General features: G+C 36.0%; 2 protein-coding genes across 2 annotated transcripts in view; one reads left to right on the forward strand and one right to left on the reverse strand.

The window, feature by feature from the left end:
* Nucleotides 1-23952, forward strand: part of LOC134855173 (charged multivesicular body protein 6-A-like) — a 340778-nt gene that overhangs the window by 313686 nt on the left and 3140 nt on the right. The window contains exons 2-3 of the mRNA XM_063871599.1: nt 15033-15254; nt 18851-19027. Of these exons, the coding sequence (XP_063727669.1) occupies nt 15132-15254; nt 18851-19027 (300 nt within the window). The 5' untranslated portion in view covers nt 15033-15131. The remainder of the gene's footprint in view (nt 1-15032; nt 15255-18850; nt 19028-23952) is intronic.
* On the reverse strand, nt 6150-8920 carry LOC134855336 (uncharacterized). Its single transcript, XM_063871833.1, has 4 exons — nt 8591-8920; nt 7952-8236; nt 7073-7218; nt 6150-6412 (listed from the first exon to the last, which is right to left on the reverse strand). The coding sequence occupies exons 2-4, from the start codon at nt 8150-8152 to the stop codon at nt 6334-6336; spliced, it is 426 nt and encodes a 141-aa protein (XP_063727903.1). The 5' UTR covers nt 8153-8236; nt 8591-8920; the 3' UTR covers nt 6150-6333.

A 23952-nucleotide genomic window follows, 5' to 3' on the forward strand; every position in this document is an offset into this window, starting at 1 on the left:
TTGGTGGTGTCAATGTCTTATAGTATTTGTCTATGTTTTCGGCTCAATGGTCGTCTTCCCACTTATTGTCGGCTTAGCAGACGCTCGATAAATGGTAACGGCGTATTTAATGCTGGTATTTGTGTTACCGACTGTTTTTCTGTTATTGAATTTTTCATTTGTTCCAAAAAAATGTTTTTTCAATACTTTTTCTTCGACTTAGTTCTTTCCGTCTCTTAGTTGTCACCGTCCGGCGTGTGAAAGGTTGCAACTCTAAATGTTTTTGTGCACAATTTTTTCTGATTGTTTTGCATTTTCAAGTAAGTTTTTTTGACGTAGTTGAAAGCTAAAGGAATTTTTTCTAATTTCAGTGATTTGCAATTGTTGTCAAATCGTAAAATAGGTTTTCCTGGCAAACAACTCAAAAGTATGTTTTTTCTGCTAACCAAATTTAAACCAAGCTCAAAAAAATTCAGGAATGGTCCATTTCTGGAATGACAAGAATCCTTGTGCAGGAACTGATGTTTTTTACAGAGTTTTGTTTTCTATAGCGAACTAACGAAAAACTTCAACTCATCTCTGTATTCGAAATTTGAATTGGACATTTAACATCAAAGGAAGAGTTAGTTTTCTTGCTCTTTTACATTAGTTGAAAATTGTAGTTTTTTTACCTGACCTGTTTGATGTTTTTTTTTGCTGTGAATTTTACCATTTTTTGCAACCAATATGTACGAAGGTTCTGTACTAGCGATCACATTGTGTACCATTGATTAGGTTGTGTATCCACGATTATTTGTCATTTTTAAGTATACTTGAAATCGGGAACCAGATTTTTTTCCGTAAACAACATTTTACAAATCGTAAAAAATAACGTGCAGTTACTTATACCTTGAGGCTCCCGACATGCTCAGTTTTAACGAATCATGAACTTAGTGAAAATTTTTTCATAGGTTTTGGTGATTTTTTTTTGTTAAGAAAAGTCTAAAATTTGTTCACGATAAAGTTTGATTTTTTGCGGTTTGACGTTTGGTTACTTTTTCGTCGTATGAAGTTTAATTTATTTTTATAGGTTCAGTTCATTTCTTTTGTTGAAAGGGAGGCAAAATCAACTATCGTGAACAGTGAACATCAAAAGTGAAAAGGTCACAAAAAACGTGATCGACTTCTAGTTTCGTGTCACAAAAAAACGTTATTCTCCTAAGTGGATTCCAATTTTCAGATTTACCAGCGTGATAATAAATTTACGTATCGATCAAGTTTTCTCAAATTGGGTTAATTTTATCAAAAAGTACAATTCATAATTTTTTCCTCAAATTCAAAGAGCTTCAAGGTAGTTATTTTTTCTTTAAATTTCGAAACACGATGTTTTTCTTTCAAAAAACAAGTTATTTTTTTCCCGTTTACTTGCGTTCATGATTCTTTTCCAACTGTCTGCTGACTATATTTTGAAAAGGTGAAACCACTGTCATTTAGGTAGTAATTAGATTGAGCTCAATTTAAGTAGTATTTTTTCGTTTTCGTCCCTATATCCGTCGATTCATTTATCTTTTTTTAGCTTACCTCGCCAATCATGGATTTTTGTTTCGATCTAAACTGTTTGCCCCTCAGTCATGATTTAATGCTTTTCTAAGGCTATTTATGAACATTATCCGATACAAACCTGAAGTTTTTATAGATTTAGTTTTTCATTTTTTTAATGATAGTTTTAGGAGTCGATGAACTTAGTTCAGGCTCTGTTAAAGTTCGTTATGATTTTTTGTTTTCTTTTCAAATCAGGAAATTTTTCTGTTGGCTTGTTGTTGTTGTTGTTAGCCCACGCGGGTCGGGTTGGGTTCTTCTGTCTCCGGGTCAAGGAACTTAGCAACCTCTACCGGCCGAAGCCACAGGTCTGCTGGGGTGAGTGGGGAGGGGTTTTGGGAGCAGTTGAAAAGGTGACATGTTGTGTGGGGGGCAAGGGAACAGGTTGGGCAAAGGTGGGAGATGGAGCTGTCGATGCGGGATAGGTAAGTGTTAAGGAGCCGGCTGTAGCCAGACCGGAGTTGGGAGAGCTTACAGCGCGTGGGACGTGGGAGAGATTTTTCAGAGGGGTCAATCTTTGGTGGAGGGATACAAATAACTTTAGACGGAGGGGTTTCGGCTAGGAACTTGGTTACATGGGAGGTATGGTTGTCTTTTAAAATTGGTTTGTAGTAGTTAAAAATAAAAGTGGAGACTTCGTCTCTGTCGTCCAGAACTAGAGGGTGGTTTGCGTAGACTGAAAAGTCGGTTAAAATTTTCTGGGTGTCTTCTTTGAAGCAGCTTATAATTGAGGGGCGAAGTAGACGGGGAGGAGGGGGATGTGAATGTATAAAATTAATGGGATGGTGGGAACGATAGGTAGAGATAAAAAATTGAGATGACAGAAGGGTATGGTGGTCTTTGACCGTTAGGATTTCAGATTCACTGTGCAGGTGGGCAGTGGAACTCATTAGATTTGATCCAGTAACAACGCGAAGTGATTGGTTTTGGGCAACCTGCAGGCAATTTATGGAGGTGTTACTTGATGCGTGGGACCATGCGGGGGCTGCATAGTCAAGTATGGGGCGAATTAGAGCTTTAAAAGTTAGGAGGAGGGTTTCTTTGGAGTGACCCCAGGTTGATCCTGCTAATGCCTTCAGGATTCCGATCCTGCGTCTGGCCTTTTCAGCGGATTGTTTGCAGTGAGTGGCAAAACAAAGTGTTGGATCAAATGTCACCCCTAAGATTGTTGGATTTTTGTTTAGGGGTAGCGCCTCGTTATTTAAAAGAACACTAGGTGTTTTATTAAATTCTTTGTTTTAAGAGGAGAAAAGTGTAACTGATCCTTTAGAGGACGCGAAACTTAGTTTGCGTGAGGTGAAAAAATCGTAGAGCCTTTTTAGGTAGCTATTGATGGAGTTTGAGGCGATATCAATATTGGAACTGCTTGCGAAGGGGTGGAAATCGTCTGCATACGAAACAAGGTTTACATTATCGGGAGGTGGCGGTGCATCATGGACATAAAAATTGAAGAGTGTGGGTGATAAAACAGAACCTTGGGGTACGCCACAGTGGATTATTCGATGGGGCGATGTGTGTTCACGGAATGAGGTGGCAGCCTGTCGACCATTAAGGTAATTACTTAGCCAGCGGACTAGACTTCTTGGGAGGGGAGTGTCATGAACGAGTTCCACAAGTGAGCGATGACACACCATGTCGAAAGCCTTAGATAAGTCAAGTGTGGCCAGTACCGTACGTTTAGGGGGGCGATTTTGGTTAAAACCGTCTGAAATGTAAATTTCGAGAGTGGAGAGTGCTGTGGTGGTGGAGTGAAAAGGGCGGAAGCCGTGTTGGTGTTTGGCGTTGGGGAGATGTTTGGTAAAGATGGGGTGAACGAGCCTCTCCAGAATTTTAACTGCTGGGCAGAGTAAGGATATAGGTCTGTAAGATGTTGATTGTTTAAGATCCTTATTGGGCTTTGGAAGCGGTGCAATTTTTGAATTTTTCCAAATTTGGGGGATAATGTTTTCGGACAAAGAGATATTAAAAAGGTATGTTAAGTATTGAGTAGCAAGTCGGCCGAGATGTTTAAGATGTATATTACAAAGGCCGTCGGGACCTAGCGCTCGCGATGGTTTGCTGTCTGCAATGGCTTGTTTAGTATTTTCAGGGGTAAAAATTGGGCTGTCTGACAGCGGTAGTTTGGCAATTTTTCTTCTCGTTATACGAAGGAGTTTGTCAGAGGCGTGGGGTCTGGCATTGGTGAATTGTTTGTTAAAAGAGCTGGTAATATCACGAGGTGAGTGTATGGGTTTAGAACCAAAAGTAATGGGGTGTCTTCCTGCCACGGGCTTAGATCCATTTAAGGAGCGTACCACTTTCCAGAACTTTCTGGCACCAGTGCGGTAGTCGCAAGTCCGGAGGAATTCTCGCCATTTATTTTCTTTGTCCTTTGCTGTCTGTTTCATGAGTCTACAGTTCAGTTGGGATATGACTTCTGGGGGGAGATTTTGTTGTCGGCTTAAATCTCTTTCGGCGGCAAGGGCAGTAGACTCGGGGGAAAGAGAGGGAGTGAAGTGGCGAATACGGCCAGCGGGGATGTGGTGGCGTGCTGCCCTGAGCACCAGGTCCCTCAAGAATTTCTCTCCGGCGGCAACTCCGGAAGGTGGAATCGCTGAAAAGAAACCCTCCTCAATTTCCTCTGTGAATTTGATCCAATCTGCTTTTAAAAAATTTATAAAAGTCCTTTTAGGTGAAAAATTTATAAAATCATCCAAGGGTAGTTCTAGAAGAATGGGTAGGTGATCTGATCCTAGAGATTTAATTGGGGTCCATGATGTGGAGAGTAAGAGCGATTGGGATGCGAGGGAAATATCTGGTGACGAGAGTTGGTTTTCTGAGTTAAAAGGGATTCTGGTTTGTGTGTCATCATTTAATGGTGCAAAGGTGGATTCGGTTATTTCATTGCTAAGTACAGCCGCGTTGATCTTCCTCGATGTTGGAGTTCCATAGTTGTGAATGTGCGTTGGCATCCCCGAGTACTAAGGCGTCCCCAGGTTCAAGTAGTTCGGCAAGGGACGCAGAGTAACCAGGGGGACAGCTCGAGCGAGGGGGGATGTAGAAATTATAAATACGAAGCTTGGATGAACTGGCTACCACTGATATACCCATAGCCTCTAGTGTTCCATCGTTGTTAATATTTATTTCTTCGTATTGTATCGACTCATGTATGGCTATGAGAAGACCGCCCCCTTCTTTTTCTCGATCTTTTCTAATTAAAGTGTAGTGTGAGCCAAGTGAGGGGTTTCGAGATTTCTTTCTTAATTTAGTTTCTTGGAAGACAGCAATATGAATTTGATTTTGAGATAAGAAAGCAGCAATTTCGGGTGCTTTTCCGGAGATACCGTTGCAATTAAATTGAAGGATTTTTAAAAGGCCTTTGGCGGGGTGTGGTGAACTATTTACATTATTAACAGCAGTATGATTAAAATGATTTACACTATTTACACGATTACGATTTGCGCGATTTTGGGAGGAGGAATTCGAGGAGGTGGGAAGGGTGGGAGGGGGAGGGGGGTTAGGGAGGTGGGGTTGGGGGGCGGTTAGGGAAGTTGAACAAGTTTGGGAGTTGGGGGTGGTCAAGTTAGAGGACCTGGTGCCTGGGGGAGGTAAAATGTAGGTAGAGGTACAGGTAGGGCAATAGTAGTCAGGGTGGTGTTGGTTAAGGTGGGTAAGACCACTACATTTAAGGTGAATGTAACCACAGATGTGGCACCAGACACTGGGCTGGGTGCGTTTGATGCGGAAAGAGCAAGGGGAGCAAAAGTAAGGCCCTGGACCAGGGTTTGGATTAATGCCGGAGCGGAGTAGTAGTATAAGGATGAGCAGACGGAGCAGCCTGGCCGGCTTCAGACGCTCCGTAACCGAAAACCCGGAGACTTCTGAGCTTCTCCCGACCCAATGGGAGGGGGGGCTTGACGCCATTTGCATCTTGGTGGGGCCCAAGATGTCGGATCCACCACTGGAAGGCGGCGTCGTCTGGATCCTTCTGTTGGCTTGCTTCATTCACTGTCTTCCAACTGTCTGTTGGCTATGTTTTTCAACTTTCGTCTCTTTTATTCACTATCTTGTAATGCAACGTTTTTGATGTATCGCAAGTGTTGCGAAGCTCTGCTTCGCATCTGTGTAAAAAATTAAGCAACCACTTGTTTGTTTGTTTGCGAAGTGCTGCTTTGCCTCCGAAATATAAGAGAGTTTAGCTTTTAAATAAAAGAGAATCTTTTTTACTGTTTGATCTTTTTAAAAATGTTTGTTTCTGTTTAGCCACGTAGTGATACGTGATAGCCACCTGCTATAGTAACATCTTCCAGCTACGTTGTATTTCAAAAATTAAATTGTTAATTCGTTAATTTCTGGTCACATATGATCATTAGTTTTACCGCAGCAATAATTTTTGATGAAGCACGGTTTTTACCGCACCAATAAGCAGCTCAAGTTAAATTTAATAAAGCCGTTGAAGCAATTTAGTTCAATTACACTCTGAATTATGGACGATTAATTTTTAGAAAAGATCTATTTGGATGACTCTTTTTAATATGTTAGATAGTTTTTTTTTCACTCTTGTTTGCATCTTATAGTTTAAGTTATTTGCACTTTTAGTTTAGCTTAGAAATTCAGTCATCCCGAAAAATTTGTTCATAAGATGACCATGTTTAAATTCAATCAACTGTCTTACTCGCCCATAATTTAGTAGTTTCATTTGTAAGTTTAGCATCATCTTTCTAATCTCTCATTTTTCAAGTTTTCATTGTTGGCGAAGTTGTCTCGTTAGCGACTATGTCGTGACTCCGACTTCTCTTATGGCGCTCTGGCAGTCTTGACGTAATTTTCACTCCACGCATAGACATCAGCCGGAGCAATGCCCAAGTGAGGTTTCCTGAGAACGAAAAATGATCAATCCTCGATTTTTAACAAATCATGGATCTTTCTCTAAAGAGCATGGCATGATTCGTTACAAAGAAAAAATTCGTGCATGCTTAATCAATGAATTCTGTCTTTCTTGGGGGTGAAAAATTGTTGCCAAGCAGCGTATATATTACGCCCCGAGCTTAGTACCAAAATTATGTAGCCCAATCATGGTAGGATTTTTCTATCATGGAAGGGCTATAATTTGCTAGCGGGGCTGTAATGGGAAACTGCCATGTAGTGTAACAATTCTTTGTAATATGATGTAATCTTATTTAATTATATTATGTAACTATGCTATGATAGGGTACCGTGCAAAAATCCGATATGTCAAACATCCGAAAAACAAAAAAGTGTTGCTAACATCCTAAAAGCGGCTTTACTAGGGTAGGGTAGGGCAAACATCAGACATTTTTCAAAAAGTAGGGCAAATATCCGATTTCTATCGTTTGCTTAAAAGATGCTATTTTGTCCGAAATAAGACAAACCGCCGCAGTCGCGCGAATTTAATGTGAGTTTGCCAAGAGATGCTATGAAATTATAGCCGGTTTTGTCTATTATTTTACTATATTATTTAATTAATTATATTATGTAACTATTTTATGTAATAATTATAATGCTGTTTGTGTGCCTGTGTTCGGTGAGTCCCTCGTCCCAGTTCCACAGTGCACCACAAGTGGTCTTCTGGGCTGTCATGAATGGACCCAACAGGTTCTGCTTCTGCTTAGTGTCTTTCTTACTCTTGTTGCTCTCCTTGGGGGTCAGAATGGAGGTGTCCTAAAACATAGCACTTTTGTGAAGGGCAATTTTAAGAGTTTCTCTATTTCAGCGGGGGGGGGGAGCGGGTTCAAAAAAATATTGAAAGTTTTGTGTACATGTTTTTTAGATCGACCAAGTTGAGATCTCCCAAATTAAGTAGCTTAATAGTTATTGACTAGTTCTTATTTTTTGTTATAAGAGCAGACGTTAAATTTTTCGAGTGGTTTGAATAATGCACCGAATAACAATATTTTGCTTTGCTGGAAAAATTCCCAGAAAAAAATGCCGTTTTTGGGAACTTTTTAGAGGTTTTGACATATCGTGGTTTTTTCAGCGCATGCTTGATCTTAATCTGTTAATGCTATTTTCAATGCGTCCAGGGTTCATTTTGTGCCATTACAGAATATAACTTGGCGTTCAAAAAAATGAAGTTTAAGTTTGGACTTGGTTAGAATGGTTTATTACTGGTTCCTATGTAATGGTTTATTACTGGTTTTTAATTTTTTTTACCCTTGTCAGATTTTGCGATTGGTACAAAAATGTACACTTGGGACTCAAGCAATTTCAATAGATGATTAGAATTGATTTTTTTTTAAAAAAAATTGATACAAGCTTAACACGATGATTGGTTTAGCTGGCATGTTATTAAAGTTTCATTTGCATTTATGAAGGCGCCCAAAAATTGATTGGTAGACCTAAAACTCGAATTCCTGAAAAATATCTACATCCCCCAAAAGGCACCCTTGCTTACAATAGCAGCTCTGGCAGTCATAGCTCCACTGCTGTGCTCATTCAACACAGCTGATCTCTTCGGAGATTCCCTTTGTTGCACCTGTTGTGCCTCCATGATGCAGCAGTTCTTCCAGGGACCCCATTGCATCTTCTTCTTCACCGAGGAGCGACACTTGGAGCAGATGTAAGTGTGTCTGCCATATGTTGAAGATGTATTCATAGCTTAAAGTGTGGTAAGATGGTAGTTGTTGTTAGGAAGGTGAGGTGGCAGTTACAGGGTCGAGAGTTTGAATCCTTCTCAGGTCTAAATGAAACGGTATAACAAATATGATCATAGTTGGATATAAAAACCATCAATGAAAAATCTCCTTTATCTTGCATTCTGGATGAGTATTGTGACAGTTATTTGTCACTAACAAGGTGGAGAGATCGATTGCCGTGGGTGTTGTACATTTTTTTCTCGAGAATTAATTTTTTTGAACTATTGCAACCCTTCACCCCCATTAAAATATACGACCACGAAATTTTCCACGAATTTTGATTCCACGAAAGTTAACGAAAAACGTTAAAAATAGGATGAAGGACGTTTTTGTATTGCATCTCAAATTTGGAGTTTTTGGACCTTAATTGGAGTTTTTGAATGTGTTAATAAGCTTACCTTGGTCCAATTGTTTCTTTAGGTCTGATCGGCAGGTTAGGTAAATAATATTTTTCTGGCTTGGAGTTGATTTCAACTAGAATATTACTGGTTCAGTAAAAGGATTTGTTTGGGATTAGAATTATAAGAGTCGATCAAAATTTGACGTTGCCTCAGACCAATTTAGACCCGCCTTTAGACTAAACACTGCATGTGCTTATTGCTTTTTCTTCGCTCCAAAGAAGTATCAACAAAACAACAAAAATGAAGAGCCGTTTTTAAACCAATAATGAATTTAAGAAGGCCTCTTATTATGCGTGTTGAGTAGCTAGTTAAAATCAACTAAACTGTGTGCATAAATTGCTTAGCTACTGATTAAAAGTCAGACACAAGTTTAATTTTTTGTCGGTTCTAAAGGCGATATAACAAAAATTATGAACTCAGAGCTATGTTAATAGCTGTTTCTAAAATATCAGCAAGAGTTAGTTTTAAGTACTCTGACGAGTTTTTAATTTTTGTTATAAAAGCAGACGATAAATGTTTTTAGTGGTTTTAACAATGGACCAGACATTTTCTTCAATGTTAGAAGAATTTTCCTGCTGTTACGCTTACGAATACCAAGCGTTACCGAATCGGAATATAGACTTTTTTCAGGTTAACAACTAGTTTAACGAATTCACTGAATTGTTTGTGCAGCATCAATTCTGCTGCTGACGTACTCACTTTATTAAAATTAAAACTACTGGTTACCAAAGCAAGTAGACGGCAAAGGGCATAGGCTCGAAGCCGGCCAGGACATGTTATTTTAAACCGAAAAGTATCAGTATCAAACGATTCAAGGGCAAGTCGGTTGTCTGCTTATCTTTTTTCACCTTGTTGTCACATTTCTTAGTTTTCTTGTGCTGCAAGATAATTTAATTGTTACTGAAAGCATTTTTGCTCGGACTTTTGTTGTTTTTTTTTGTATAATTTTCTATTTTTTTTGCTTAGAATCTCTTATTGGCTTAATGACTTTTTTGCGTCTTTTGAGGTAAAAAATAGGTTTTCATTGCTTTGTGTGTTTCGGTAGGGGAAGGCCTAAAGATTTCAGAAAAGTCCTTTCTCAAAGTTTTTCATGGACATTTTTTTTTCATGAATTGTTTTATGCGCAGCGGGTTTTTACCGAAGCGTTGTCGGCTTTCTTGTTGCTCGATAAATGTTTTAGAAACAGTATTTCATGCTATCTGTTGTGTTGTTGGTCGTTTTCTCAAATTGAACACCACTCGAGACAACTTTTTTTTTCAAATTCACCCCCATTTAATTGCATTAGTTTTCATTTGTTGGATAGTTTGCAATGCTATGTTTATTTGACATCGCAAGTGCTGGGAGACTCTGCTTCGCCTCTGTGTGAAAATTTAATTTTTTTGTCAAGTTTAGCAAATCGATATCTGAAGTTGACACTCGCTGAATAATTTGAAAATGTGAAGTCGCTGAAATAGTTGAAGAAAATAGCTAATACGTTCATCCGTTAGTTGATGGTTTAAGGAAAAATGCGGCCCCCTTTGTTTGTTGAATTCGAGATAAATTCTTTTATAAGTCAACGATTTTGTTTCTTTCACAAGCATTGAAGTTGCCACCTTCTAGCAAGCTGTTAAACAAAATTTTTGCTGTTTTCTTTACGAATGCCTTTGATACAGTGTTTACCGCTAAAAACTAAATCTACTTAAGTTTCAATTTTTTGAAAACACTGGGACCCCCACTGGTAATTCTAGCGTGGATGTAGATTCATATGGCGGCCCTCGAAGTTTCGAATTGAATTTTACCAAAGAAAGGGTGAATTATTTTCTCAGAGTTTGAGCAGTCCAATAAACTGCAGACTAATAAGACGGAAATTGTGAAAGAGAAGAGTTTGAAACTTTTAATCCAATGAAAAATTAGTCGAATAAACTTGAAAAAATGAATAGAATAAACGTAAAAATAAATTAACGAGTGATGATCTTAAATTGTATTCAATTCAATTCGATAAATTAGAGGTAATGATGTCATCAAAAAAGTTACTTATCCCGCACGTAAAGAAAACCAGAAAAGCATCGAACCTTTTTTGAAACGATTTTTTAAAATTATTTTATAGGCCTACTCCGTTTTTTCATTACCCTTGTGATTGCAAGGGTATTGCAATGGGTTACTAGACTTTTTTCCCGTAAATAACTTTGTCCACAGATTTCAGCATGCAATTTATGCAGTCCACGGCATGCATGCAGTATGTGCGTCGTATAATTGCGCTCCTTGGTCTATTACTCTCACTGTGCATCCTTATTAGTGTTACTCCAATAAGTTTGCAATTAAAATTTTTTACATGATATTTCTTTGGTGTTTTTTTTTTGAATCTTCGACTTCGTCGCATTCGATTTACTTTTTGTCAGCTTAGTTTCCGCTTTGTATTTATCATCCGACTAAATTTTTTTTTCCATATGTTAGTTTTTTTACTGTATAGTTGCTTTTTGTTTTCTGATTTACCTGTGCTGTTTCTTTGTAATTTTTTCAACCTTGACCTTGTATATATTTCTTTTTTTTTGTTTTTTTTTAAATTTATTCTGCCCAAATGATTTCGGCCTATATTTTATTGGCTTAGTGACCTACTTTCGAGTTGTTTCAGTTGAAACATGTTTTTTATGCTCATCTGTCGGTTGAAAAAATGCTAAACATCTTAATAAAAATTATAATTCAAATTTTTCATGGCAACAAATTTTTTCATCGCCTTTTTTTCGGCTTGATAGGTTTCGGCCTATATTATATCGGCTTATCGGCCTCATATTGCGTCCTTTGTGTGTGCGTGTCTGTGTTTTGAGGGCGATGGGGGCTTAATAACTTCTTGTTAGTCTTAACTTTTTTAAAATATATATTTTTTTCGTTTTTTGGGCTTCTTAGGTTTCGGGATATTTTATATCGGCGTAGATGTCTCATTTTGTTTGATTTGACGAACAGTAAATGTTTTTTGAGTGTTTTGAAGGCGACGGCGGCTTTTCATAAGTCTCAAATCTTGTTGATTTTTCTTTGCCGGCTTGAAAGGTTTCTGCCAATGTTTGTTACTGCTTGGTAAATTATCTTCAAATGCTAATTTCACATTCTATTGTCTCGGCATGGTTTTTTCAAAACTAGCCTTGTTCATTATGATAGATCTAATTATTTCGACCATTGCGGTTGTCGGTTTTTTATGATGCGTTGTATCGCAAGTGGTGCGAAGCTCAGCTTCGCTCTGTGTTAGGTTTACTCTAACTTTCGATTAAATGCAATCCTAATGTTAACTGTAATTTGATTTTGTTAGATTAAAGAGCATTCACACCGCTTAAGTTAGGCTGACTGATAGCCTCAATAGGTTCCGCGATTTTTTCGAAATCAAGCTAAACATTTTTAAAAGCATCTTACCTGCTGAATTGGTTGATGCCACAAGGATTATTTAAATAATTGATTAATCAAAGTGTCTGCAGTATTTTGGTTGAGAGGTACTTGATACATCTAAACGAATAGGACAGGATAGCAAAATAACTTCTATAGCGTGTACGAGATTTATTTTGATGGTCACATTAAAACACCTGCTGGGAACTAAATGAATGAAAGTGCTCACTGTAGTCTAATTTTATCCTGCTAATGCTTATTATAGAAATATAATAATGTTTTTTTTTTATATAACTTTTTGAATATATTTAGTTAAAAGTTTGAAAATAACTAACGGAAAGGGTTTTCCAGAAATTAACTAAAATAATCCCATTCCTCAAAAAATAACATTGTTTAGAATATCTCAATGATGTGACAAGATGTTACGTAATTCCAGGTAAAAAATATTGAAAAATTTACTAGTAATTGTGAAGCCTTGATACTATTCCGATTTCCAGGGATAATATGGTTCTTTCGGGGATCGGTAAAATGGGCACTGGTTAATAGTTGACTCTAGAAAAATTAAGAAATGGGAACTAAGGAATTTTTTTTGCAAACTTAGTTTATTTTATTGATGAAAAAATATATATAATTTTTTTCAATTTAATTTCAAAGTAGAAATACTATAATTGGCGACAAACAATTGGTAACGTGTATAATACCACTGATGTTGTTATACACTCAGTCGAGCAAGCGTTGATTACTTGCCAATATCAATTTTCGTCATCGAATTCCTTTTGATAGGTTGTTTAATGGGTTACAAGACGAAATATCCCTTGCCTTAAGATCTCATTTGATAAGAACCCAATCCTAATGCGCCTTCATGCCAAGATCGGCTGCTACATAAGATACCATGGTAATTAAATTGTAAACTAACAAAGAAATGATGTTGAAAGAATTAAAAATAAAGGCGGTTAGTCGATCAAAGCAAAATCATTGCCGGTAAAATCAAAGAAAGGACAAAACTTGCGCTGATCAATTTTTAGCCGATATAAAGTTGCCAATCTCATAGCCTTCGGAATCCAATTGACACCCGAAACAAGACTGCTCGTACCAGGGCGAAGCCCTAAATGTTCCGACTTACTTTTGAGGTCTATGGAACAGTAATAACATGACAAAAATAAATTCAAATAAAAAATGACATTTTTTTTAATTTGAGATTTTTCTGTAAAAATCATCCCAGTACACGCAGAATAAAGCAAAAGTGATCGATTTTGCTCCTAGTAACAAATTAATTACGGCAAATAGCCTGCTTCAACCAATTTGGAACGATTTCGAAGACGGATTAAATCTCCGCTCACGCGTTAATAGCGCAAAATTTATCGCGCGTTAATTGTCCCAAATTGGCCGAAATGGCAATCTGTAAACCCTCATAACTTAAGGAAAAATGATCACAGGTTAAGTATCTTTTTAAATTTAAGCTCAGCACAACAATACCATTTGAATGATATTAAAAAAATCCGTCAAAAATGGCTCGTTAAAGAGTCGACGTTTGAACCACCGCGAGCACAAATATTCCGTTACTTTTGTCGAACAATAAATAGTCTAGGCTGCAAATGAACCTCAAATTGGCTTCAAATTAATTGAAACAGATTTTCCCAAATTTTTGGGATTTTTAGGCAAATTATGTCGGTACAAATATGAAAAGTTTTTTTTTGTGCTAAATTATTCAACTTTGAAATCATGCAAGATACAAATCAAAATATCTTAACTGTAATGATAGTACAGTTTTTTACGTTTACGATTAACTAAAGCTATCAAAACGGAACATTTTATGATACGGTAATAGCTAGTTTAAAAAATCACTGAATCATTTCGTCAACAGACATCTCTGCATTTTAACCTCCCGTTCTAACCGAAACATGTTCAACGTTGGCTGTAAAGTTTTTATTTTGCCTAATATTCGTCTAAACTGTTGTGACTAGTTAGTCTTATATCGGCTCATTCTTTTCATATTGCTTCGTATGAAGGACGATATTAATTGTTCCGACCATTGAAAATGGGGATGAACTTTGTATTCGGGCGTTTTCTTTCTTGCTTTCCACGCAAAACCAGATACCACAAATAATCATCGAAATATATCAAGTGATATACCAAAATAAAGCCCTTTTTTAGTGATTCGAACGATCTTAAATTTTCAAAAAGTTGTCCCAGTGCTCAGAAAAACTATTCAAAATTTTTTGTTTTTAGTTCAATTTCGAGCGAGTTAAGCGCTCGAGTAATGGCCGTTACATGAAAACGACCGTTACATGAAAAAATTGAATTTTACTATAAAGAAAACTAATTTTGGATGCTTAATTTAGTGTTTTATTGGTAATAAAGCTTTTCTGAAAAAAAATTAATGTAAATTCTACGTGATTTAGTAGTTCTGGAATCGCTCCATGCTCTAAAAACGACACTCATTTGAAGATAAAAGTTTTTTTTAAAGGTTTTGTATGAATATGGTCGGAAAATTCTATGCTATAAGCAAAACAACCGGCTATCCTTGTATTGTTTCTTATTTGAATGTGTTGGGAGGTATGTGAGACTTGAAAACTTCGCGTTTTGAAGTTTTTGCTTAGCTCATAATGTATTATCACAAAGTTTTATTTTTTTAGCTCAAAGGGCGTGTACCCAAATGTTATTGCTGCTAATTGTATTTTTTGACACTTTTTTCCAGAGTTGACTTGATTGGAGACTTGCGTACGAAACTTTTGGTAGAACTTCCGATGGTTTTTCGATCAATTTTTCCGATTTATACGCTTTTGCCCTGTTTTTATGGTGGCTAGCTTTATGGTGGCTTTGTAAAAGGTTAAGAAGACATTGTGTAGGTATCGAATGAAATTTCAAAGGTTAAATATCTTCTTTCAGATTAGTTAATTTTTTTTCCAACAAATAGTGTTAGGTCAGTGAAGCCCTTCGTCTATTTTTTTTCCGATTTGATTTGATTGAAATAAGATAAGAATTAGCTGAAAACCTAATTGTTTGTCCCTTATATTTTTTTGTATCACAAGTCATGCAATGGTCAGCTTTGCATTTGTGTATTAATGTAAAATTTGGTATTTTTTTCAGACAATTAATATGAAGATTACAGTTCTTAGGGGAAATATTATTAACAGTGACTGATTAGCAATTTTGATAGGCAATTTTGTTGTATATTGTGTGAGGGATGGGCAATGTGTTTGGAAAGAGTAAAAAGAAGCAGAATAGCAGAGTGACTGACAACGACAGGGCAGTGCTGGAGCTAAAAAAGGCCAGAGACCAGTTACACATGTTCCAGAGAAAGACACAGGCAAGTGAACGTTCTATTGAGGTCTGTTAGGAATAATTTGTTGATTCATCTAATCAATTTGCATGTGCAAAATGGGGCTCTTTTGCGGTTTAAACTTTCGCTGTATGAAGAACCTGTATAACAGAATCACCTATCTAACAGAATAATTTGATGACTTCATTTATAGTAAATTGAAATCCAGCCATTTATTTTTTACATCTGGCCTGGAGGTAACATTAATTTTTGATGCTATTAAGATCCAAAATTTAAAAATGGCCTGGACTTTTTTTAACGTCTCGGAAAAATAATAAGGGGCCTATCGTTTTTATATTTATAATGTGGAATGTTTTCGTGGCTAAATCTATGAAAGCGGTCTTTTTTTATCGAGCTTTTGATTTTCGATGAATACTTCCAACCAAAATTCAACAGACAATAGAACCATTTAATCAATTTTGTGGTACCGTCAAAAAGATACATGTGTTAGTATATTTGCGTAATGATTAACCGTTGTATTTACACTTGCGAAGCGAAGTGTATTAATACGAACTTTCTTTACACTTGCGAAGCATAGTGTATTAGTTCGAACTTTCTTTTTTATCCAAACTAAGTCTTAAATAAAAGTGCTACTTTTGGTGGTACTTTTGAATTGGTAGGTTGCGGTAGCAGTATAATATCATATGTGCTTTGACATTTGATTAGTAAAAACTTAACACAGCTGATGTATTTTTAATTCATCAAATGAATCGAAAAAAGTTATTTATTTCAAACAGCAGTACAATGATTAAAAGATCGATTTCAGAAATTTTCCAACTCAATTTCACATTTTTTTCGAAATGCATAATTAGTACATAATTTGGCTTTATGCTCTCCAATTTATTACATGCAAAATTGTGTCTTTTTGTATTTGGTGCAACTTTTGGTTCATCGAATTGGCAATTTATGAGCATATGTAGCTGCGCTATTTGTGGCTAGCTTCTTAAGCATCCGTGGCTGAGTTGTTAGTGCGTGTGACTCAAATTTGCCAGGGCGCAGATTCGAATCCGGCACTTAGCCGAGTTTTTGCTAATTCGAGGCTTATTTCTACTTCTTATTATTTCATTTGATAGAGCTGCTTTTTGGTCGTGTTCTCGCCTGTGTCAAAATTTGCTTTTGTTGTTTGTTAATTACCAACTCTAGTTTTCGTCATTTTTTCCCTTTTTTTGGCTTAAAAGCGTTTTGTGTATAACATCAGCCTAGTAACTTCATATTACATCATTGGGTGAAAAAAGTTGTGTCCTGGTTTTGATGTTTTGAAAAAATTTGTTGGCCTAATTTTTTGATGAAAACTTTTTCGGATCAGCTGGTATCTGCTTAGGTATTGCGTTAGTTACTGCTTTATGAAATTTGGAGACGGATCTGATTTAGACCTTGATCTTGATAAAGAGCGAAACAAACAAAACAAAGGTATTTCGGCAGGTAGTTGATCAAATTAGGCGTTAAACGAATTATTGTTTCACATCTTGTCTTGCTTGCCCTCAAATGGAACGAAAATAAGAGTAACTGTTTTTAAATAGTGATTCATTATTCGGCTAATAATTTTCTTCTAATTGGGTGCTTCTGCTTTTGTTGCTTTATTGTCTCTCATAATTTTCAATCAAGTTCACTTTCTGGATCAGACCCGTCTCCTTGTCATTCACCGTTGATTTTATTAAAGAAAAAATTTTCTAAGACGTTCTGGTTTTTGTCTTTTTTGTGCTTGCAGCTAGTTTGCCATGCTATGCTTGTGTTGTAATTTTTTGAGCATTGATTATAGATAGAAAATCCGGTGGTGGTTCAGTAAACCGATGTAACCACAACCCGAAAACGAGCAGACCAAAGCAGTAAACTGAAAATGAAATTACTTAATCAGTAAAGCAAAAATTGAAAAGAAAGTGTCCGGTAAACCGAAAATGCAGTTTTCCAAGTAACAACGTTTTCAAAGTAATGTTTTTTAATAGGTGACTTCTAAACTTGCCATTAATTATGAGTAAAAATAGTTCTAAATTAAGTTATGCAGCTAAAGATTTGGAAAATTGCAGTCAATCTGTGAAAATTTTTTCAGTTTGATACCGTTATGTGTTTGTTTTAAGCTCGGTTTGTGCTAATATGACGCAACCGGTTACGTAATTTTTAAGCAACTGTTTCATAATTCGATTTACTGATATGGTAATTTACCGATACCTCGACTTACTGCACGCGCACCAGAAAATCCTTGGCTCAAAAATTATTACTGTTTTTACACGTTATAGTTGTGTTATAAGTTTATGATAATGTTTGCCATGAAATAAATGGAGTTTTTTTTTCCTTATTGTTCGTTTATTTTCCTGATTTAAATCAGCCTCATGCTGATTTAAACTATCTGGACAAAACTTGAATTTTAAAACGCAACTTGGGTTTAATTTAGACAGCATGTGATGAAGACATAATTTACATAAAATTTAAGCAGAATTAATAGTTTGCAATTAGTTTAGAGAAATTTGGAATCAAAATTTTGTCCCAAAAATGGGTCAGTTTGTCTTAATTGAGTCATTCAAAAATTACGCCAGAACTACCGAATCAATTGTTGACAAAATTTTAACTAAGTGAGCCTTTTATGCAGCCCAACAAACTTAAAGTATATCTTCTAACTTTTCTATAGTTGCACAAGCAAGGCTTGTGTGATATTACGAACTCTCTTTTGATATTACGAACTCTCCAACCTAAGTCGCAAATATTAGTGCTCTTTTTGAAAGTGCTCTTTTATTGCAGTATATGCATAAGATCAATAACCAGCGATTAAGTACAGCCAATGCTAAGGATATTAACGCAGACTATTATATTTTAAATAGCACTTTAGTTTTAAGGCATCATGGATCTGTAGCGTAGAGGTAGGGAAGGAGACCAGCAGCAAAATAAGGGAGTTCGAACCTTGGCAGGGTCAGATGTTTTTAATGAAATTTTTCGTATACTAGTTAAAATACTTCCGCTCTATAAATTGAGGCATGTAAATTGGTTAAAAATTTTTTTTCAAATTGACTGGTACTGCTAATGCGTCATAATTGGTTTGCGTCACTTAGCAATTATGTAGACTCTTAATTGGCGTGCTTTACTTAAAAAATTATGTAGACTCAAGGCTTTACCCATTCAGTTTTTCCCGGTAGTGTTATCCTCCATATTTTTGCTTGTGTATGCAACTTTGCCTCTGTGTTATATTTATTTCTGTTTAGTTGCCGAAAAGTATCGTTTTTAGTATAAAGAAACCCATTTTTAATTGAAAATTCTGTTAAAACGTTTTGCCCAAACTGTAAAAGTTTTTTTTTAAAAATTTGTTGGACTTAAGAGGCTAACTGTGATATAAATTTGTCAGTAATTGACCCGGTAGTTTCTGCGTAATTTCTGATTGACTACAAACGCCAAAAATAATCCATTTTTGGGGTAAAATTTTGGGCACGAGTTTCGAAAAACAAATAACACCATATTAGTTCTGCTGAATTAAGTTTTGTCTTCATCATTTCTTGTCTTAAAATTCAAGGTTTATTCGTTTTGTGAACAAATAATTGAACGAATACATCAGCACGTGAACAACAGATGTATAGTTGTGCTTTGTTGTGTGTGTATAGGCTGACCTTGAACGGGAGAGACAAGTGGCGAGACAGTTACTACAGCAAGAGAAGACAGACAGAGCCAAGTGTGTGTTGAGGAGGAAGAGGTACAAGGAGTCTCTTTTGGCCAAAACAGACACACAGTTAGACAATCTAGATGCAATGGTGGGCGAAATCGAGATGGCTGAAATACAGGTCTGTGGATGTTTTTTTCTTCCCATCTTCCCAATAAAAATCAAACAGTTGAATAGGAGCAATCCGGGTATAGTAGTGGTCAGTACTCGGACTGATCCGTTCATATACTCGTGTCGATACGGCCCTTCTTGTGGCTTGGCGAAGCTGACCGTATGTTCTTACTTTCATGATGGAGGTGGCGTCATCCATTTCGTGGTAGCCGTTTTCGCCTCGAGGAGGCGGATGACATTGAGCACTCTTGCAGGGGATGTATTGCTGTTTCAGATGAAATAACCTTGGTTTCTCTAATTAAATTTTCCGAAATTTCTATGTTCATAACAGGATCTAGGAATCTTGTGAGACAAGAGGGCGTGCCAAGATTTTCAGAAAAAAAAAAAAAAATTCTTCCGGGCACTTCTGGGAAATTGACACTTCTGGGCCGATTAACGGATCCGCCCTTTTTTAAGAATTGCATTTCTATCAAAAGATTTTTTTTTCCAAATTATTTCCTTACTGCCACTTGAGTTATTCATAATGGAACCTTACCGTTCCAATGGAATTTTTTTCGCTCAAATTTAATGGAATTTTTGGGTCTTTTCGGTTATAAACCCCCACCTAAATGAAAAAAAGTCAGTTTGAGGCTCAATTAAGTAAAAATGGTTCGTTTTTACCAGTCCCATAATAATATTGTGCATTTCCTGGTAACAGTTTTCCAATAATATAATAAAAAATTTCATTTCGTTTTTTCATAATTTAGGGATTATAACCGAAAAGACCCGAACTTTTTCTCGCTCAAAAATATGTCGTTTCTTAACTTGAGATCGTTTGAAGTGCACGTTAACTTAATTTGCTAAAGGAAAGAAAAATTAGCTCTTAAATTACATAAGTGGAAAATGGTGCGAAATAAAATCGTGAATGACTTGTGTGATTACATTTGTCTCAAATTGCGTTTGAAAAAATAATCATAGAAGGTTGTTGGATTTCAAATAGCTTTCAAATGATGTAGTTTTTCAACAAAATGTGAAGGTTGAGAAAATTGTCGGTTTCTTGACTCCGTAGTCATTAGGTTATGACATTTTGATGTCGGTTGTCTGTTTTATTGCTATGTTAAACGATTTAATGTATGCGTACTCTTTAAAATTTGTTTTTTTTTGTGTGTGTGTGTGTGTAAATATAAGTATGGTCGTAACCCTATGCTTGCTTTAGCAGCTACAGCGTCCTGTTTTGAGCTTATGATCGAATTCGAGAGATCGATTATGTTTCGAAGATAAAGAAAAGTTGAAGATTTTTTTTTTCGTTTAATCTGGTCATGTTGATGTAATCTCGTCAAGTCTATCACTGCAATTCGCCCATGATCTTTAGCGGATAAACCGACCTAGAAGACGAACCACCTTTTCCAGTTATAGCGTATTCGTGCTGGTGTCGACACCTTCTCTCTAATACGCTCAAGAGATTGGATGTTGAGTGATGATTTTTCTTGGGGCCAGATTTTTCAACGCGTTGGTCCGGTTTGAGCTGGCAGTTTTATAAACGAGGGGGTAACCGAGTAAAACTAGTTGCGATATTATGTCATAAGCTGCAGCTTTTTGGCACTTCTCGGGATTCTCAATGGGTCATGACATTGCATATGTGGGGAAGATAGAAAACGAAATTGATCTAAAGATGGAAATTACAGCAGATGTTTTAAATCGCAATCGAAACAATCAGGTTTGTTCCCTGATGTAATCAGTTGGTTAAAAAATTTAAGTGGAAATGGTGATGCAATCAGTTGGTTAAAAAATTAAGTGAAAAATGCAATTGTTTGTTCCGAAAGTTGTTTTTAAAGAAAAATTGCTCTTTTATCCAGTTTCTCATATTTGATCCAGTTTTTCCCATTGAAAGAAATGCCCAACTATAGAGTCCGGGACCAAACTCTTTTTGGCACAGCAAGACAGGTCCGATAGCACAAGACATTTCATTATGCTGAGCCAACCAAATGAAGAATCTGACTCAACTATCATTCAGACAATCAAAGCTACCATTTTAAAACAAATGGAAAAATCTAGTGGAGGTTATTCAAACTATCCGTGCAGAAATGAACGAGTCAATGAAGCGTTTAATGGAATACGTGAACTTCTGAAGTAATTTCCATTCTGAGGTAGAAGAAAAAATTACAGATCAAGCGAACATTTCAAAGCTACAAATTCTATCGGAAGCTTAATAATTGGAATTGTACAATCGGCTAGACCATGTAAGAACAACCAGCCTAAATGAGGATAGTATGCAATCTGAAAATCGCAGAAGGTATGATAAGGAAAACGTAACGGTAACTATGGTTATTGACTTAGCAAGACAATTTGATGCAATTATGATGAAAAAGACGTGTCTATTGCGCATCGACTCCCAAGGTGCGGAACCCAGAGTAGTCCAGTCAATGACAAGTTTGCGAGGAGAGCTGCGAAAATCATTTTTTAAGGAAGAAAAAATAAAGTAATTGAACAGCTGAGTTATTTACGATAATTCGAAGACTTGAGCCGACCAAGGCTCAATTTTTCATCTTCATGAGAAACGTTCCCTGTGCTGAAAATGCCTAGACGCGTGAAGGGACTATTTTCTTTGAGTGGAAAGGAAATCAGATCAAAAAAATTGACCAATTGTTGAGGGAGGAAAGCTGCTAGACTACACATACAATGATGTTAAGAAGTACTTTGTTAAAAATATTTTTGAATCATCTACATCGCGTAAAACCTGATTGGAACAAAAGAGAAACGCTTATGCTAACTTTAATGTTTTACTGTCTAGTGTGCGCTCGTTTAAAAAGCATCAGAAAAATGTAGAAGCTTTTCTCAGTAGTCTCGAGTCTACTGTTAGTATATTATGTTTAACACAAACTTGGTTAAATGAAGATTTCACACCTTCATTTCGAAAAATAGAATAACAAGAGGTCGTGGAACTATGATACAACTGGGCGAAAAAGTTAATTTTTTGTAACGTCTTGATAGTGATTTACCAGAATTCATATCAATGCCTGTAGAAATTGGTGGGAATAAATTGATAATTATGTTAGCTTATGTCCCATCACGCTTCAATAAAATGCAGTTTGTCGGTGAGCTCGATAAACAATTAGAAAATCTTTCACAATTTGAGATACCAATAATCCTAGCTGGAGATTTCCATAATGATGATTCAAGAAATGAGAATATTAATGTACAGCAATCATACGTATTTTCAATAACAGCCAAGGGCTTTGAACTAGTGAAAAAACTGCAACTCGAATTAATGATTCCTCTGGAACATGTATAGATAATATTATATCGGAAAATCTGGAAAATTCTATCATTGAAGTAATTGAAAATGCATGCTTTTCCGGCCACTATCTGGAAATCTTAGTTAGTTTTTTTCTTCATGAAAACTGATTTATCAAGTTTTTATTACGGAGATATGTCTTTTTTAACAAAAAAAATCAGATGAAGGATTTCCTGCAGTTCTAAAGCAGAATGTGGAGTTTGCCAACCTAATCAATGATGTTAACACTAACACTGCTGGCTAAAAATTTAGTCAATGCCTTCTGAAATCTTTATACCTGTTTGCACCCATACGGGATTGGTGTCCTAAAAACAGGAATCATGCTGCTTGGTTTCATGAAATGTGAAGAAATGTTCAGAATTTTCCTTTTTGTTTTCCATTTATTTTTGAGATTTTTGAGACGTGGTATAAATTATCGATAACAGACTGACCTGAGCGCATGCTACAGAATTATACTCAATCTCCAAAAATAATAAGAAGCTGCTTCAAAAAAAATTGATTTTAGTATTATTATGATTTTAAATATTTACTCTGACTTATTTGAGTAGCGTGTAGACCAAATATTTGAATAGCGTGCCGGATCCAAAACTGATAAAATACTGCTTCAAGAAAGTTTGATTTTAATATTTTTTTTTCTAATATTATTTTTTTGCTCAATCTAATATTAACTCTAACTTTTGTGCTCAATCTCCAAAAATAATAAGAAACTGCTTCAAAAATTTGATTTCAATGTTATAATTATTTTCTAATATTAACTCTAACTTATTTGAATAGCGTGTAGACCTTTCCAATGTCATATGCTGAATTGAATGGTTTGATATCAACTGTTTATAAGTAGTTGAAAATATTTTCGTGAACCTAGTTATATTACATGATTTCGGATAAATAAAAATGGCACAAAAGTAACAAAAATATTTTGAAAGTGTTTCATTACTCACAAAATACTGCCGGATGCCTAAGTGGTATAAATGGAATACGTCTTCTTGCATATTTCGTTCTATTTTGTAAATTTTCACGTTTCCTATGGGCTTGAAATATTTCAATTCAAGAATTTTTAGAACGAAAGTTATGGCCTTCGGAAAAATTGAAGTTTTGACAGTTTTTCTCATGTTAAAAACTAATAGTTCTCTCATCTTCCGATTCTGAGGCACAGGTTTCAACCGAATCAACGGGTTGTAGCATCTGCTCTGCTTAAGCGGTTTTGCACGAATTCGGAAAACAGATTTGGATATGCGAAAAGTCGAATTTTTGATACATCGAACGTTTTTGGACCTTACTAGTAATGTTTCTTCTTTTTTTCACGAAAACAAACGCAAGTCATCTACTTGAGAGTGTTATTGCATGTTGAACACATAAAAACTTTTATGTTTTAAAAATTACTACACCGTAAGGCAAAGTATACACCTTGTTAATGTTCTTGGCTGAAGATAGGATGAGGCAATTTCAAAAGTATCGAATTGTCTTAAGAGTTAAGGACAACCCTGTGAAATAAGTTTTAAACCCTACTGACTTGAATTTTTGCTCCTCTTTCTTTTTCGGTCTTCTATGAGCAAAGTACGTGAGACAGTGTGTACCATTTTTTATGACTGTTCAATTTTGAAAAAAATTGTTTGCTTATTCATTGACATTTAAGAGTCTGTTGGCTAACTGTATGTTTGATG

Source organism: Symsagittifera roscoffensis, chromosome 10 (genome assembly GCF_963678635.1).
Source record: "Symsagittifera roscoffensis chromosome 10, txSymRosc1.1, whole genome shotgun sequence".
NCBI lineage: Eukaryota > Metazoa > Xenacoelomorpha > Acoela > Convolutidae > Symsagittifera > Symsagittifera roscoffensis.